General features: G+C 39.7%; 1 protein-coding gene across 2 annotated transcripts in view; it reads right to left on the bottom strand.

The window, feature by feature from the left end:
* LOC132568370 (lanC-like protein 3) overlaps window positions 1-18,417 on the bottom strand; it is a 64,980-nt gene that overhangs the window by 32,061 nt on the left and 14,502 nt on the right. For both annotated transcript variants that reach the window (XM_060234107.1, XM_060234110.1), the window contains exons 2-4: window positions 5,618-5,741; window positions 4,376-4,573; window positions 1,552-1,759 (exon numbers count right to left, since the gene is read on the bottom strand). In XM_060234107.1, coding sequence (XP_060090090.1) covers window positions 1,552-1,759; window positions 4,376-4,573; window positions 5,618-5,741 — 530 coding nt within the window. The remainder of the gene's footprint in view (window positions 1-1,551; window positions 1,760-4,375; window positions 4,574-5,617; window positions 5,742-18,417) is intronic.

Raw genomic sequence — 18,417 nt, 5'->3', positions numbered from 1 at the left:
CCACGTTGAGGGTCTTTTGAGGGTCTTTTGGAACATCTACTCTACGGCATTATATTTAGCTGAGGCCTCTCCCCCTCCCAAACTCTGGCTTCTATAGACTCCACCATAAAATCTCCAGGAATTTCCCACCAACCTGTAGCTGGCACCCCTAGTCAGGACTGGTCCCAATGAATTCTCCCTCAAATGCCAAAATAGGGCTGGAAGGGGCCTCCTCCCCCTGTCTTAGGGTTGCCAAGTCCCCCGCAGCCTCCGGAGGGGGACTAAAGCACACGGGGTGCAATGACATCATTTGGAAGTTATGTCATCGTTCTGACAATGTCGTGTGCCAGCCGCTCTAGGAGCATCCAGGATGCTCTAGCAATTTGGGAGGGAAACGCTATGGTACCACTTCTGAATGATGTCATCGCACTGGCAATGTCAGGGAAGGATCCCCTCGCTGGCCCAATGTGGGCCAGTGGGTTGGGAACCTCCAGGGCAGGAGAACCCCCACCCAGCCCAGCAACTTGGCAGCCCTGCCCTGTCTTTTACAGACAGAATTTATTTATTTAGAATTTATATCCTGCCCTTCCCACGAATGGCTCAGGGCGGCTTCCAACAATAGATCCCACATAACAATAAGCAATATTTAAACATGTGAGGGAATAGACAATTAAAACAGATAAAACAGATAAAACTCTAAAAATTAAGCTTGGAATATTATGGTTGCCTAGCAGTAGCCACTGAGGGAAAAGTGAGTTGTCAGTGAAGTGAAAGTGAGTTGTCAGTGAAGGCAGCTTCTCCAGTGGCCTAATCCTTGTCCTGGGCTGGAGGGTGGGGTTGCTTCCCATCGAGATTCAGCAACACATGACTTAGCCAACAGAAGGTGAAGTGAGTTGTCAGCAGCACAGCTTGCTTTATATATATAAAAAGATTCTTCTTATTGTGCCTGTTCTTCATTATTATCATTTTTGCAGACATAAAAAGAGCTCCAATTATGATTGTTTTCATATGGGTTCAATGCTTTTGGGTAACAGGGTTTACTTGCTCCCCAACAGCATTGAAGTACATTCATGCACCTCTTGGGGGTTTCCATGGCTTTTCTTCAATCTTTCTCAAACCTTCTTTGCTCCAAAGTTTTGGGAAAGATTGTAGTAATGTCTGGATGGCTGCTGTATTTATATTTATATACTGTTGTAATAATAGGTATAAGCGGTTCTCGGAATACTTAGTTTTCATTTTCTCAAAAGTAGGTCTCTTGTCTTGTTCCCTACAGAGATATAAAGAAAAGGCATATCTTAACAAGGGAAAAGGCTAGGAAATTACTTTAAAAAAAAAAAACACCCTGAAAGCTGGGAATTTAGAGAACCATCTATTTTGTACCTACAGTCAATATGATATTCTAGAGCTGATTTTAAAAATACAGTTGCAAAAGCACTGTAAAGTATGCAATATTTATTTATTTGAGTTATAATGTGTTAAGTACAAATATAATGTAGAGTATATGGAATGATATTTGTTACCCTTTTTAATGTTTCATATAGACCTTTATAAAACCACAGTAACTGTACTAACCTTTGTGCTCTGTAGATGTATTTAGAGTTTCCAGTTAGCCTGTACAGGAGCAGGAACACATAAGCACTGCCAGCCACCCCATGACATATTCCAGGTCCCTTCTTCAGTAGTCCCTTCTGCCAAGTCAGTTCTCCACACCGGATACAACTATCTAGATATTGGGGCTTCTTGGAAACTAAATATGCTTTTGCAAACATGTATGCAATTCCTACAGAAACAACAAAGAAATATTATATATACCTGAAGAAGGCATTATATATACCTGAAGAAATAAGGTATGGAAATATATATATGGAAATAAACTATTTGATAAAAATGAAAGAAGTCCACCACTTTCCACTACAAAGCCTTATTCTGTGATATGACAGACTTCCCAGCTACCTTTCCTAAATTCATTTACCTCGGCCACCCCTGAGGTAAATGAATTTAGGAAAGGTAGCTAAGAAGTCTGTCGTATCACAGAATAAGGCTTTGTAGTGGAGAGTGGTGGACGTCTTTTATTTTTATCAGATAGTTTATCAGCCAGCATGGCCAATGGCTGGGGATGATGGGAGTTGTAGGCAAAAAACATCTGGAGAGCTACTGTTGGCCACCCCTGATTTACCTCTTTAGTCTGATTCCCTATGGCTTTGTGAAAGCAATAGGTACTACTACATTGCCACTCTGTTGCTAAACTCATCCTTCTCTGAACTATTCCCTATAACTTTGACATTACCCCCTCCCCTCTTGCTAGTAGTTTTTGCCAAGTCCAGTGGTTTGATATTTTATTCTCATTTCACTTGAGGACTACTGTATTTAGCATGATTAATCACAATGAATTGGATCCTACAGTTCCATTAGTTTAAAGTGGGGAGTCTTTCTTGCTCTTTCCTTCCTCCAGCAGCCACTTGTGAGTAATGAAAAAGCTAATGCTGTGGATTGGAGGACCCAGCTGGACAAAAGGTTATGCAGCACAGGAAGCTGCACTGAGGACGGGGGAACATAGGAGCCACTCTCCTTTTCTCCATTCTTTCCACTTGTTTGATTTCATAGTTTTGGTTCCCTGCTGTTTTGCTTCAAGTGGTCTCCTCTTGGGTAAATTCACATATGCATATGGCCTGAGTTTTATTTATGCTGGTGCTGAATTTTGTATTATATATATTTTTTTCTTGACAATGTTCTTTCTATTATCACAATTCAGTGCTCTCCAATCAGTTCAAGCTCAGCTTGTCAGAAGTGAAATCTCATTTTTAACTCCCACATTTTCCTTTCACTTGAATCTTGCACAAATGTTTTTGGATTTGTCTTTAACATTTTTCATGACCTTTCTTCTTCTCCTCATCTGTCTTTTCCCATTTCTATATTCATTTCTGTTTCCTTATCCTCCGTGGTGCTTACTTGCCCTTGAGCTTCCCATTCTTTAAACTGGCTCCATGCCTGTCTTCTCCCTTTTCACCTTTCATGGCTGGAAGTCTCTCAGCAATTTAATTGCTTTTTTCCTTCCCAATGCCACGTTTAAATCCTCATGCAAATTCTTTTACATTTAGGTTTTCTAATTACCTGCCTTTGTCCTTTAGTCTTTCACAAATTACATTCAATTTATTCAATTTTTATGTACATTTTTCTCTTCTTATCCCTTTCCCCTTTTTCTTCTTCCTCTGATTATAGTAGGCTAATCTCAAATATGAAACTTTCAGATTTAGGATCTATCTCATCTCATGTCTGCACCACACAGCAGTCTTTGTTCAATATGTTATTATTACTGTTATTTATTGATGTACGAAGGTTCCAGAATAATCCCTGCCTGCAAGCTAAATAAACTCGACAGGACAAAGTGAGATGAGAAGGAAAAGTTGAATAAATGGTATTAGAAAATTAACTGGTAGCAGAAGTCAGAGATGGGTCTTGAGATTGGTTATTTTTACATGGGAGCAACACCCCATTCTGTTTTCATTTCCATTGTGAATGCCAAGACATTAACAGCTGCAGGTCTCTGTAAAAAAGATCATCTTCATGTTTTCCCTCATGCCTGTTGGAATGCTACCATGGTATATCTACTGCCAGTAAAAGCAAAAAGCCTGATGTGGGGAGGATGGTAGGTGCAAGGGAGAAATGGCACCAGATCTACACCTGACACTCCACCAAAAATCAGTTTGAGTATGATTTTTAAGGAGAGATCATACCAGATCAAGGTTGGAAAACTGATTAGCGCTTTTTTTTTTTTGTATTTTGTGTTCATTTTTGTGTGTGTGCACCTGAAAGTCATGGTGACCTCTATTGATTGTTGCTTACTGGGATCTGGAGAATATTCACAGAGGTGGCTAAATAAAGCCTGCCCCTGCCTCCTAGCCCTGGTATACCAAGGAGATCTCCCATCCAAGTACCTGCCAGAGTCGACCCTGCTTAGTTTCCAAGATCTCATGAGATCAGGCTTGCCTGGGCTATCCAGGTCAGGAAGACACTGTGCTGAGCAGTTTTTACTTGCTAACCTGTACGTAGAAATCAGTGGTTCAGACAGGGAATTTAAGGCAGGGCAGGGCTATGGAGAACAGGAACTGGATGAAGAGCAGAGAAGAGAGGAGGGTGGAGCTTTCCTCAAGGACTAGGTATGGCACTAAGACCATAAATAGGGGGAAAGGAGAAATAGGATGAGGTTGGTCTAAGGGAGAGAGTGAAGGAACAGAAGGAAGAAGCCAAGCTAACAGAAAGCAATGACTGGACCCCAGGTATGATGTTCTCTTGTCCCCAGAGGACATCACACTCATCAAAATGATATATTCTACAATGGAGCAAAAAGAGTAATAAGTATCAGACTTTGACTTCACAATATCTATATGGAAAGAACCTGGAGCTCCATGACACCAGTGAACAAGCTCATTTTCTCGTTCAATTGTCTCTCCTAGTTCTGGTGCCCAGTTGGAATTCTGTTCTTGATCCATAAGGAAATCAACACTCTGCCACACTAGTTCTTGATCAGCGGGTTGGAGATATTCATAATAAGAGAGCAGCATCTGTAGGATGGATGAAAGTCCATGAGCAGCCCCTGTGAAGGAAGAAATAGTTGAAATAAACAGTGTTCTGCTGCATTTTCATGGGTTTTGATTTTAGGAGTAACAGTTAGCATTTGTGTATGCTGGAAGACACTGCTCTCATCCAAAAGACAGGCCACCCCTTGTAAAAAATATTTTTATGCCACAATTATGGTGTGACTCCTGCTTTTCTCTTGCAAAATACTTGCCCAGATCGGTGAATGGGGGGATTGCACACCTATCATGTCTACACCCTTCAGTTCAGATTGGATTGTTCTAGTACTGTAGCCCCACCCAGGATTCAGCTTGGTTTGTTGTAACGACAGCTTAGCAGATCCTGTCTGAAGACCAAATTTACACAGGAAACACCTCAAATGCACTATGGGTACCAGATGGAATACCACCATACAAAACTGTTTTCCAGTGGACTTCACGAGCCAGGTAATGCTTGAATAAACAGACAAATGGAAAGGGATAAACAGTGGCATTTGCAAGAGATGGAAAGAGATAAAAGATGGACAATTTATAATGTCTTGTAAAGCTGTTAGGAAAGTGCATGTGCCAGACATGACCCAATGAGCACTGAATCCATCTTACAGGACAGCATTGTAACTGGAAAATGTAAATGGTCTTCTTTCCCTTACTTAGAAAAAACAGAACATTTGTGTGTTAATTGTGGGAATTAGTGAGGGAATGCTGGTTAGCTTTACTCATTAAGTATCCTTCTGCAGAACACCTGCACTCATTACGGCCACTGTAATCTGGACAGCACAGGCTGGTTTGTAGGGGACTATAAAAAGAGGATCCTCCTTCAACACTGTGGAGTGGGCTAGGTTCCCTTTCAATTCTACAATGTAAAATCATTATTTATAGCCATTTGATCATTAGTCAGTTGAACAAAGGAAAGTCTATACTAATTAACTAAATTCTGTTTGTCTGCTGTCTTTCTAGTTGGTATCTACATCCTTCATCCTGAACCTCTTAAATATAACTAAAATATTTTAATAAATAATGAGAGCTCTCCTAGTTATATCCACCTTGACTTTGTTTCTACTTACCAAGATACTCTGTTCCATAGTAAGAATACATGAGTGGAACTGGTTTCCTCTTCCGCAGTGCATATTGCTTGCCAGATTCTAAGATCACTTGACAAATTGATTTGATCTGTGCTGGAGTCAACACCTTAAAACAATAAAAAGACCCCAAAATGTGAGAGGTATTTATTTTAATTTCTAACATTACTTTCTGTAAGAGCTGAATGACTCCCCATTTCCCAGATGGAGCCACTAGTGTTGCCAGCAGCCCTAGCGAGAAAAAACAGTACTGGTCCTTTTAGATGCTTAATATGTGGAAATGGGCAGGTGAAGCATTTTATGGTATGGCTTCACCTACAGACAAGCCTCTTTTAAAAGAACCTGACTTTTTTTTTACTGCAGGCAGTTGGTACTCAAATAACCACTTGGGAACCAGAAACATATTACTCTGAGTGCTGTCATGCACCTGTAAACTTTTACGGCAATCGGGCAGGGGGGGTGTCTCCCGTCAATTCCAGAGTCAAAAGGATCTCCAGCCTTCAGCCAGGAAGCCCTCGGATGCCACCTGGCGACGTGGACATCAGCAGGGGCCAACCGCACGCAGCTGGGCTCAATAAAAGTGGGGAAGATGAGCTGGGAGGGGACGGGGACTGAGAGGGACAGGATTTAAAGGGAGCCAAGGATACACACCGAGGAGGAAGAGCTCGGTGTTGTCATTTTGGACAGTTCAGAGAGAAAGAAGGGAGTGAACGACAGGAGTGAGAGTGGATGGGGGTGCCTAGGTGACATTAACCTACACCCCCCCCCCCGCTCAGTCTGAGGCATGTCTGGTCCCTGGTTTAATCCGTCCTGGAGCGGTCATCTGGCCCCTCCCAGGGTCTGACAGGGGAAGAGCCTGACAGTTGTGAGCAAGCAGGGATGTCAGCGGGTGTGTGTGTGTGTGTGTGTGTGTGTGTGAAGGTACAAAATTCCTTGTGAGATCTTGTGAAGCTGAAATCTTCCTACATTCAGCAAATGCATCTGAATGTATTTTTAGTGTAGTTTTGCTTTGCATTCACTAAATAGTAAACTCTGGCAGGCTTTGGTGTAAATGACAATGGAAACAAAATTTACTGGGAAAAATACAAAATAATAATTTATATTTACTATGCAAAGCAGTACTAATTCTTCATATCATTAATACAAATTCATCATATAATTTCAAACATTGTAACACACAAATCACAATAGCTGAATTTCCAGGATTCTGTATAGAGCAGGAGTGGCCAAACTTGTTTAATGTAAGAGCCGTATGGAATAAACATCAGATGTTTGAGAGCCACAATATAGGAAAGGAGGCAGGCAAATAGATGGAAGGAAGAAAAGAGAGGTGGAAAGAAACTTTAAATGCATTTCTCAAGCCACCAGCTGGCTAGGCTTGGAGAAGTGATTTAAAGAGAGAAATGCCTTTTCCAAGTCAACCAATGGGGTGGTAGAGGCTTCAAGAGCCACACCATAAGGGTGAAAGAGCCACATGTGGCTTCTGAGCTACAGTTTGGCCACCCCTGGTATAGAGAATATTCCTTTAAATCCACATGTTGTAAAGCTCCTCCGAAAAAGCGTTCAACTTCAATGTGGACAGACCATTGTCCACAATAATGAATGACAAATATTCTGAAGCAGTGCACTTTGAAGAGATTCCACAGAGAACCAGACAGAGAGAATGACAACTTGTCCTTCCTGGAACTTCAAGATGGTTTAGTGTTTTAACAATTTATTGATAACATATGGTTACAAATCTTAAGTATATCTTTTCTATGCTAACCCATATGATATTTCAACCCCCCTCCCTCCAATATTTGACTTCCTTGAAGTTATAAATTTAAATTCAATACTAAAGGTACCGCTAACTAATCAAAGTTCAATACTTTTTCTTTTCTCATTACGACTAAAAAATTGTCCAATGTCTTTTTACATTCCACTCTTTCTCCATATATCCTTTAAATTTCTCCCACTCCTTTTTGAATATGTCTAAATCATAGTCTCTTAAAGTTCTAGTTAATTTGTCCATCTCACTCCATGATAAAACTTTCACAATCCATTCCCATTTTTCTGGTATTTTTCCTTGTTTCCACAGCTGCGCATATAATATCCTAGCAGCTGAGAGCAAGTACCAAATTAAAGTCCTGTCTTCCTTTGGAAATTTTTCTAATTGTAATCCAAGCAAAAAAGTCTCTGCATTTTTCTTACATAACCCAAAATTTTGGAGATTTCTTGTTGTATCATCTTCCAGAATTCTTTTTCACAAGTCCACCACATGTGAAAGAAAGAACCTTCATGTTTTTTACATTTCCAACATTTATCTGACATTTTCTTACTCATTCTAGCCAACTTTTTCGGAGTCATATACCACCTGTACATCATCTTAAAACAGTTCTCTTTAATACTCTGACAAGTTGAGATCTTCATCGAGTTCTTCCAAAGGTGCTCCCACGTATCCATTTGTATTTTTCTGAACTTCAAGATGGTTTCAATAGCCTTCATCTGCTTGATCCCTCATAAATTCACAATCATTCCTGACGGAGCCACAGAATACAACTCTTACACACGGATCAATGCACAGTCTTCAAAGTATCTGCACGTGTACATTTCCAAACAACTTTTTAAAAACAGACAGTGTAGAAAATCTGCTAGATACATACCTAACAAGCTTTCCCTGCGCCAGCACTTTTAATATTTATATAAATCATATTTTAAATACATTATAACAACATTGATAAATATTTATATTATATTCCATGATGGTTCACAAAGAACAGCAGGGGGAGCTTTTGCTGCCACTGCAGTGTGGATGAATGCACCTAAATCAATGACAATTTTGTATTCAACAGGCCAACATACTCTGGCATACAAAAGGACGTGGATCAGTCTTACAGGTTTCTAATAGCATGCTGTGCTACAACAGACCAGATATTTCCTACTTTTTTGGGATGAAGTTTGTACGAATAGCAACTTCATTCAAGATGCCATCATGGAATGTGATGCTCTGTATGCTTGCTGTGGTCCTTTTCATACAGGCTTCCTACTTTGGCTTATGAATGCAAACAAAAAAATTTTTTTTGCTCTCACATTCTTTAAAGTTAAAATGCTGCCTCCAGCAGATAATGAAGATCCAAAACTTGATTTGATCCAGGGATTTTGTGTGTGCACACATACGTGTGTTTCATCCTTTGAGTGTGTTAAACTTTTTAAAAATCCATTTGCCTTTGGGAGCCAAAACGGGTTTAAAAAGGCCATATGAAAGGAACCTTTTTCTGAATACTGCATATGATCCCCAGTAACAACGACTTCAACCCAAAGAATTTAACCTCCCATGGTTCCAGATACTTGTATTAATGCTTCAGCTAATCCTTCCTTCTCCTCTATCAAAACTGATATCTCAGTTGCTCCCTTCAACTTAAAAAATAAAACAAAACAGTTTGAGGTTTTGGTATGGGGAATGCCAAAAAAGGCAACATATACAAAAATATGCACCCTTCACAAGACTGACTTTACAAGCAATGTTCCCTTCAATTAACCCAAGACACAAAAACAAACCTGACACATCATTATTGCACCAATTTTATATGCAGAAGAGCAAACATGTCATTGAAATACCAGACTCCAAGTACTGTGCCCCTCAGTTCTTTCCAAAAGTTTGAGCCCAAATTTACCCACAGAGTTTTGCCCCAAAACTGGAATGTCACCCTGTGACATCAACAGCACGATGATGTCACTTCCAGGTGATGTTATCATTCTCGAGGCATTTGTGGGCAGAGAGGAGCCTGAAAAAGTGGGAGAACACATGCCTGGACCAAGGGGCTGCAAAATCAATGAGGAAACCGCAAATAAATGCAAATGTGCAAACCAGAAAGGTTCATGGTTATAAATTACTGGCAACGTATTCAAACTATTAAAGTGTATAATTCAAAGAATATTTTAAAAATACATTTAGCACAAAGCTGATAACATCAATTTACACAAGTGAATTCCTATGACTTCAAATTGACTCAGCAAAAACCTGGCAAAACCAGGAAAATCAGTTCAAAATATAGCAGATTCCACCACAATCATTTCCACACTTTATGAGGCAATCACAGTGCCATTCTTCAGAGACTGCCAGTGGTGCAAGAGCTAAACCCCAATTCCATGAGTTGATCACGGGGCCGCACGCTGGAGCTGGCTGTTTCATACTGAATGTCTTCATCAGATGTTCACACCAGGGTCTTGCGGTATTTCATATATTCATTAGTCAATGCGTTCAACATTCTGAGTCAAGATTGCTGGCGCCTCCCAGGAAGTCCAGAAAGAACCAAGTCAATTTGATGTTATCAGCTATGTGCTAAATGTATTTTTAAGATATTCTTTGAATTATACACTTTAATAGTTTGAATATGTTGCCAGTAATTTATAACCGCGAACCTTTCTGGTTTTCACATTTGGACCAAGGGGCTGGCAACCCTATTAACTTTACTCCCTGACATTTTGTGGTTGGCCCCACCTCCTGTTGCACTGAACCCAGAAAAAAATCTGAAAACCAAAGAAATCGCTTCCAAATATGCAGGATAGAGTGTGCAGCACCCAACACTAACTAAAATACAGGCAGCTGCATTTTTCACCAATTGACTCTCCACAGTTGTCTTCTAAAATAGTTCCATCACCATAATCCAGCTTGGAAGATATGTTACTATGTCTCATACTCAACTGCCTGCAATACAAAGTTATTAATCTTTATTATAGAGTTATTGTAATGACTACAAGATACAAGAGATAATTTTACTTATGTATTAAAACGTTGATATCTCGGCTTTCCTCTTAGTTCAAGACATCTTATAGTATTAGCTTAAAATATTTTCAGTTAAAACCAAAATAAAATAGCAAACCCCAAATCACTCCTCCTCTCCTCCTCTTAAAATATGCCTGCCGTTCAGACCCTCCCTCAAAGGCCCTGGCAAACAAGCAGGCCTTGCAGCCTGGGCTCTGGTCAGTTCCAGACAGGCAACCTTAATTGGTGGGACAGCCAACAGACAGATGTGAAGGGTACTGAATAATATGAACCTTTATATAAATGTTAACTATTTTTAGGACTCAAGTACTGACTAAACCATCCTGTCTATAACTCTGTTACTCAGAATAGTGTTAGAGAATGTGTGCCATGTGTATGAACACAGGAAGAGGTCTGCTGATGAAAATGTAAAAAATAATGATTCAATGGAGCATGCCACATAAAATTCACAATTAGCAATGTTATAAAAAATTAAGTAGATCTTTTCCACACAGCATCAGCATTTCTAAATCTCCACTGGCACTTACTAAGCAAGCACAACAGAAGAGGACTCCACATTGGCAAAAGGCCATTTTAATTTTGCCTGCTGATTTGCAATTTGTTCTGTATAAATGTGCCAAAGAATGTAAGCATCACCTCAGGCTACAGAAGGATGCTGATACGTAAAAGAGAAAGATCAAATGAAGGTTTTGAAGTCTCTTAAGTCAGGTTAATTTTTTTTTATCCCATCACCTATTAAAGACTGCTAAATATTTTGAATTAATAGCCTTCATGCAAGATCCGTGTACACTAACTTGAATGCTTCCATAGGAGACACAAAACTGGACTTCTGGGTTTCGTTGCCTTGAGCTCAGTGGGGGTCTGTGAAGCTTGTCTCTTGCGGCCCCCCTGAATCGGGCAGTTGGAGAGGTGCCACAGGCATGGCACCTATAGGGGGAACCCTGGAGGGGTTTCCTTTCGGCATGGGCTTTTACAGGAAGACAGGGATATAGCATCAGCTGTTCCTTCTCTTCTTGTGCGCTTCAATGCTCCACTGCCTTGATTGCCATTATGGCAGAAAGAGGTGAACACCTGACCACTTGCTTTCTTTGCTGCTAACAAGCCTTTGATGTTTTGCTTTCCTATCTCAAACATAGCAATTCTACTCTGCAAGTAAGTTTGCTTTTCATACCATTGGCTAATGGGTCGTTTTACATAACAACAAACGGGTCAGTTCAAAGGAAGGAAAAGAGGTGAATTCTCCCCCCCCCCCACTTTCCCATGAATCTGGCTTCCAAAAGATAAAAAGAACAAATTTGAATGCTGGCAACAATCTGAATTTGACTGAATGTAGATACTTAAATCGACCCGGATTATGGTTGAATAAGTGATAAAGAGATTATTATTTGGTTATAATTTGGTCTGAACAAATGAGATATATTCCAAAGAGATTTGTATTTGTCATCTGAGTGCAACTGAAATGGCAACAATCAAGATATATGGCTGGTGGAGATTTGGAAGGATAGACTAACTGGATCTCTGAGTTACTTTTCATCTTTGATTATTAGACTGAGTTATTCTGTGGAGTAAAATGGCATCACAAAGCGAAATGTTTCATAAAAAAGGTACAATGGATATCATATTCTCTCTAAAGCAGGACCTTATTTTATTAACAGAGTTGATAAAAAAGAAAATGGGAGCTTTTATGTTGAAAGCTAGCGAAAACTTGAATCTACATGGGCAGAGTGACAAAGAGATCTTGGTGACATCTGTGGAGTTGGAAATGGGAAAAGATCCGTCGGGAAATTAAAAGAAGAAAACTAAAATGGCACAGTTACTAAGAAGAACCGGAAGTTAAGGCTGTTTTAAGTATTTTGGAGAGGATCTAATGGTGTGGGATTTTTACTGTCGTTACTGAGAGGGGTGCTAGCATTAAGGAGAGAGGATGCACATTTCATTAAAAAAAATCAAAACATGGGAAACTTTCAGGAAGAAGGGGTTTTAAATTGTTTTCTCTCTCTGTAGGTAACTGGATAATATGGAATTCCCAGCAAGATATGCGATTTTAAAAGGCAAAGTGAGATTTTTGGGACATAAAATTGTTCCTCTCTGATTAATATGGACATAAGAACTAAAGGATTGAAAAGTTCTGAAAAGAAATTTAAATAAACTGTTAACTCTAATTAATTTTTAAGAAGACAGACAACACAATTATTTTGTAATCTGGCAGATCTGCTTTTAATATGTTTGTCTGGAGATAGATAAACTGATATGCTCCTTGTTTACCATTTTTTTTATCTCTCCACTTTTTTACGTTATTTTAAATTTGATCTTTTTCTCTATCTGTTTGAAATATGTAAGCTAGAAGGATAAAGAAATATTTGTTTTTTATGCCTATCTAAATGATGATATTGTTAAAATAACAAGTCAGTTTGTATTTTTAATATGGTTAAGCTTATCCAGTTAGTTTTGTGTTGAGACCTTGGTGACTTTTTTAATATATCTATGTTTGCTGAAGAAGAATAGTTCAGACTTGTATTTTAAGAATAGCTTAGTAAAAAATGTATAATGGAAAATGAAGATGGTAGAATATAAGGGGAAAACTCAATACTTGCAGGTAGAAAGGATTAGGTATTTTGTTTTGAGGTAACAATGTAACTGATATATTTGCAGCTTTCTTTGTTTCTGATCTCTCACTCTGTATTTCCCCCCCCCCCTTGATGTTTCTGTACTTGTGCTTATGCTTTTCCTTTTTGTAGTTAAAATTAATAAAAATTATAAAACACAAAGGAGACACAAAACTGTGCCATTGGTGTGGCAGCAGCTGTGAGTGGTGTTAAAGCAGTAAGGGAGGGTGTTCACATACCCCATCCCCATTGTGCTCACTGCCAATGCAATGACAATCACTGTCAACAAACATCTTGCATGGCCCAGGAACTCCTCCCTTCCAGCTGATGTGCAGGGCAAAGTTGAACCACAGCTCAGCTACGAAGGTGTGGGGAAATCCTGTTAAAGGGTTAGAAAGTAGAGAAATAGTTTCAGATTTTTAACTCCACCTCCTTCCTCAGATTAGCTGCAGGCAAACATCTGTATGGACACACTGCCCCTAACCATTTCACACTTCCTTCTTTGATCTGACTTAAAGTAAAAAGCCCCAGGAAGCCCACAATTCATGTTTGGGAGGACTGAAGGAGCATTCAGTGAAACATCCCTGTGTGGAAGCAGTTTGCAGAGCCAGTTCGGTGTAGTGGTTAAGTGTGTGGATTCTTATCTGGGAGAACCAGGTTTGATTCCCCACTTCTCCACTTGCAGCTGCTGGAATGGCCTTGGGTTAGCCATAGCTCTTGCAGAGTTGTCCTTAAAAGGGTAGCTTCTGGGAGAGCTCTCTCAGCCATACAGGGTGTCTGTTGTGGGGGAAGAGGATAAAGGAAATTGTAAGCCGCTCTGAGACTCGGATTCAGAGAAAAAGGCGGGGTATAAATCTACAGTGGTCTTCTTTTTCTTCTTCCACACACACATACAAACTACAGAAGGATTTCAAAAAAACCTTCTATGGCATAAAGGCACAGTTGTCTTTGCCTGGAACTAAGCCCATGAATCCAAGTAAACTCAAGTCACATTGCAAATGCAGGCATCACATATGGCTTGATATTGCTAGGTTCCAAGGTTAAAAAAAAGCCACAGCCAAAAGAAGTGAATAAGAATAGTAACAGCAAAGAACATACTCCTACTATTTAAAATGCAGAGATGACAAGTAGGAAGGTAACTGTTCCTCACTGAACATTCAGCATTTGAGCCTTGGATGCAAGCAAGGAGAAAGTGCTGTGAGTCTCGTCTTCCTTCGCCTCCTTCTCAGCTGTCACTGCATACAAAACAAGTATTCCTTTGGGGAGGAAGAAGATGGCCTTGTCAGAAAATGAAAGTCAGAGTACTATAATAATATTCCCAGTAGATTTTTAAAAAATCCTTCCAGAGAAAAGACAACCCCACAGCATCACCACCAGAATACTAAGCATATAAGATTTACCTTTAGTAAATGCACTTTTACTTCATGTTAAAAGCTTATTCCAATTTAAGAATGGGATGTTTTCATTCCACAGAAGTGCAATTATAAAATGCTAAGCACTAAAATTGTTTTAGAAGCAGCAAGCTAAATTCTGTTCATACATTACAGTAAAAATACATATTTCCATTGTTGGCCAACTACATCATTCCTGTAATGTTCAAATGGCATTTGCGTGTCTGAAAACATAAATTTACATCCAATTGCCCCTGGCAGTCACATGGCATATTTACTATGTATTTTCAGCCACATGAATATCCTGTAAATAGACATGAGGTCTATTTATCTTTTCCGTAATGTCATGGAGTACAACAAAGATGTTGGAAAAGACCTTAGCTGAAGGATGAAGTAGATAAGTGTTAACGGAGCAGGATGTGCAGAATTGGCAGTCCAGTTATTTTTTTGTATAAAAAAGAAGTTTGGAAGTATAAGGCGAAAATGACATAGCAGTTACAGACTATAGGAGGTATACCAGATGCAGGGAACAGAACAAAGAGTGAACAGTGTAGAAAAAGGAATTCAGAGCTGCTTCCACCTAGAATTTTTTTTCCCACCCTGGCTTTCAAGAGGGAATCATCAGTGTGTCTATACAATGTCATCTTCCGTTATGTTTCTGTGTTTTCCCGTGGTTCATTCCAGTGTTTCCGGAATCAGCTTTCTTCTGATTTTTTCAGAAACATAAAAATTAAACTGGATTTCCCTCCAGTGTGGATGGGAAGTTGCAGATTTCCAAGCACACCTGCAAGATAATAAAGTTCAATTCTGCGTACAAGTGAGAACTGAGACTTAGCCAGTCACATGTGTGTTTTAATGATGTTCTAATGATGTTTATTGTTTTTACTGAATTGAATTGTTATTTATATTGATTGCTTTTATATATTTATTTTATGTTGTGATCTTCCCTGAGCCTGCTCATGGGGAGGGTGGAATATAAATTTGAATAATAAATACACTTTCCCTATGCACAATATTTCCTCCCCTATCCCTTTACACCAACCATTCCTTCCCCCATCATCATCTTTGAGCTTTGTGCTGGCTTAAAAAATGGTAGTAAAAATATTGCTATAACACTAGAACAATGTAGAATTATATACTAGAATGATATACCTACCACCTTTTTAAAGCTAGCAAAAAGACCTCAGGTAGAAAAGAGGAAAGTGGGGTTTGTCTGTGCAAATGAATAGTGCAGAAAGGATGGTTAATTGCCCCATGTGGATGCTCCACTGCTGCTGCAAATGCCTCTGCATTAGCAGCATCAGTGAGTCCATAGCCAGAAATTATTCTCATGTGGAGACAACAGCTGTGACTTGCAGAAATGAAGTAGCAACAAAGGATGGAATTACCATTATACCTGCAAATTAAATAAATATCTGCATTTTTATACTAAATAAATAAATGTCTGCCACTTTACATTAATGTTGGGGCAGGAAGGCATATGCAGAGAAGGCTTGAGAGACTTAGCATGTATAGATGCACACTCCTTCAGATACAATGAAACAGATTTCCTCAAATGTTACATATATGTAGGGGGGTTAGATGCTAGGAAGGTCTAATTAGAGTCAAGATGCATAAGTAACTGTCCGAACTTGTAACTATTTTGCTTGCCAAGCTGGGTAATGTTAGCCTGACTGACTCCATATTGTAATTGTATACTAACCTTGTGTCCTTGTAACTAGAGCCACTAACTCAATGCTCTACATTTCAAACAAACTGTAACCACTGAAGGGTGACAGATAGCCTCTGGAAAACATCTGCAGGTGTCCTTTGAAGTTGGCCTGCTAGAATCTCACAGCAGGACTCCTCCCTCCCTCCGACTGATAAGAAACCCTGAGAACGGACAACTGTCTCCCAGAGTGTGAGAAATGGTTTTATTGTTTCTGTAACAACTGCATAAAGACTGTATCAATCGCTGAGTCTGTTATCAGTCTCAACTTGTGCCTTCTCTGAACACAGTTCTTAATAAACGTCCTAGACTTTTGCAACAAAGTAATGGGTCTCGTTTGAAGTTCTTCAAGTTCTGACAGTAACTGAGCAATAAATATAGCTAAAATCTGAATAACAAATTTGGTAATGCATGTGAATTGCTAAGTCTCTGAATTCTCACTTATACCAAAAATTGAACTTGAAGGTGCCACTGGATGTTTTCACTTGTAGTCTACTACTATTCACAGATTTTACCAGCTGCCTTAATCCAATTTCAACTATAATCTTCCAGTTGCTTATATATCCTGAATCTAACTAGCCCTTCCTGGCAACTAATCCCCACCCTATCTCTACCTATATGTAATGGTTGAGGAAATTCCATTTCATTATATCTGAAGAAATGTGCTTGCACATGAAACCTTATACATGGAAATTTTGTTGGTCTTAAAAGGTGCTACTGGACTCTAACTTTGTTCTTCCCAGGGTGTATCATTCAGACTAGGGATGGGCACGATGCAGTAAAATGGTGGTTTGTGTTGGTTCATAGTTTGTTTGATTGCTTGAACTGGTGGTTCATGGTTCATTTGATTTCCCAAACCAGTTCATAGCTTGTTTGGTTCAGGAGGTATAGAACAGCCTCCTCATGAAAATTTACCAGAAGTCTCCAGCAGGCTTTCTTCTGCAGGTCCTTCAAGTTTGCTGAAGACTGGGTTTGGAATGTCCAAGTTAGACCCCCCTCAATGTAGGTGCCCCAGGAAAGCTCAACTTCAGCTCTCTCACAACAACTAACTCTTCTGCCTTCATGCTGCAAAGCAAAAGCAGCTGAGTCAGGGTGTCTGCTCCCATAGAGCAAAACTGGAGTTCCATGATTGGTTCCCAGAGCTGCCAATCAAGCTATGAACAACTGCTATAGGTATTTCTAGGGCTCCCAGAAGTCCACCCCCAGTGTAACCTAGGAATCTATTGAATTGGCAACAAGCAGTTTTGCAAGCAAACCAGGAAAATAAAACTAACGACACACTGCAAAAGAAATGCATTTCATTTTTGGATTGGGAATGATGCAATTCCATGAATTGGTTCTAAAATGAAGCACAAATTGTGCCCATCCCTACTTCAGACTGAAGGTGAAGGATTGTGTTATTGAATGCTCTTACAAATAAAATCCCGCTATACAGAGAAAACTAGAGGTTATAAGAAAGGATCTGAAGCTAGCCTTCTCCCTGATGTGATAATCGTAGGAGTTATGCCATGATGATATAATAACATTTATATTGAATAGACACTAATCTCAGTAACTGTGCTGGTCAATGCTAGATTTGTGATCACTTATATTATTCATAATATTTTTCTTAGGCTTAGGGCTGCCAACCTCCATGGGGCAAGCGTTATACCAGAATTACAGTGCGGACTACAGAGATCATTTCCCCTGGAGGAATCATGGAGTCTAGGAGAAAAGGAAGCACTAGTTTATATCCTGGAGTTATTATGGAGTAATTAATAGAATCATAGAGTTGGAAGGGACCTCTAGGGTCATCTAGTCCAACCCCCTGCACAGTGGTAGGAAACTCACAAGTACCTCCCCCTAAATTCACAGGATCTTTATTGCTGTCAGATGGCCATCTAGCCTCTGTTTAAAAACCTCCAAGGAAGGAGAGCCCACCACCTCCCAAGGAAGCATGTTCCACTGAGGAATCGCTCTAACGGTCAGGAAGTTCTTCCTAATATTGAGCCAGAAACTCTTGATTTAATTTCAACCCATTGATTCCTGGCCCTACCTTCCGGGGCCACAGAAAAGAATTCCACACCATCCTCTATATGACAGCCCTTCAAGATGATTTTAACTCTTGAACAGTATGTGTTATGAGACAGTGAATATTGTAATTTGGCTGATGCTCAAGGGTGTGGCTCCAATGGGTCTTATACTGCTGAACAACTATATGGATCTGGACAGTTCAGTACTATTGAAGCACAAACTGCTCTCTGTTGCAACCCTTGCTATAGAAGGGCAGTCAGCTCATAGTTTTGCAACTGTCTGTCAAAAGCCACAAAAACCCT

Source organism: Heteronotia binoei, chromosome 3 (assembly GCF_032191835.1).
Source record: "Heteronotia binoei isolate CCM8104 ecotype False Entrance Well chromosome 3, APGP_CSIRO_Hbin_v1, whole genome shotgun sequence".
In the NCBI taxonomy this organism is placed as follows: domain Eukaryota; kingdom Metazoa; phylum Chordata; class Lepidosauria; order Squamata; family Gekkonidae; genus Heteronotia; species Heteronotia binoei.
The sequence above is the reverse complement of the archived record's forward strand: the minus strand, read 5'-3'. Positions and strand labels throughout refer to the sequence as shown.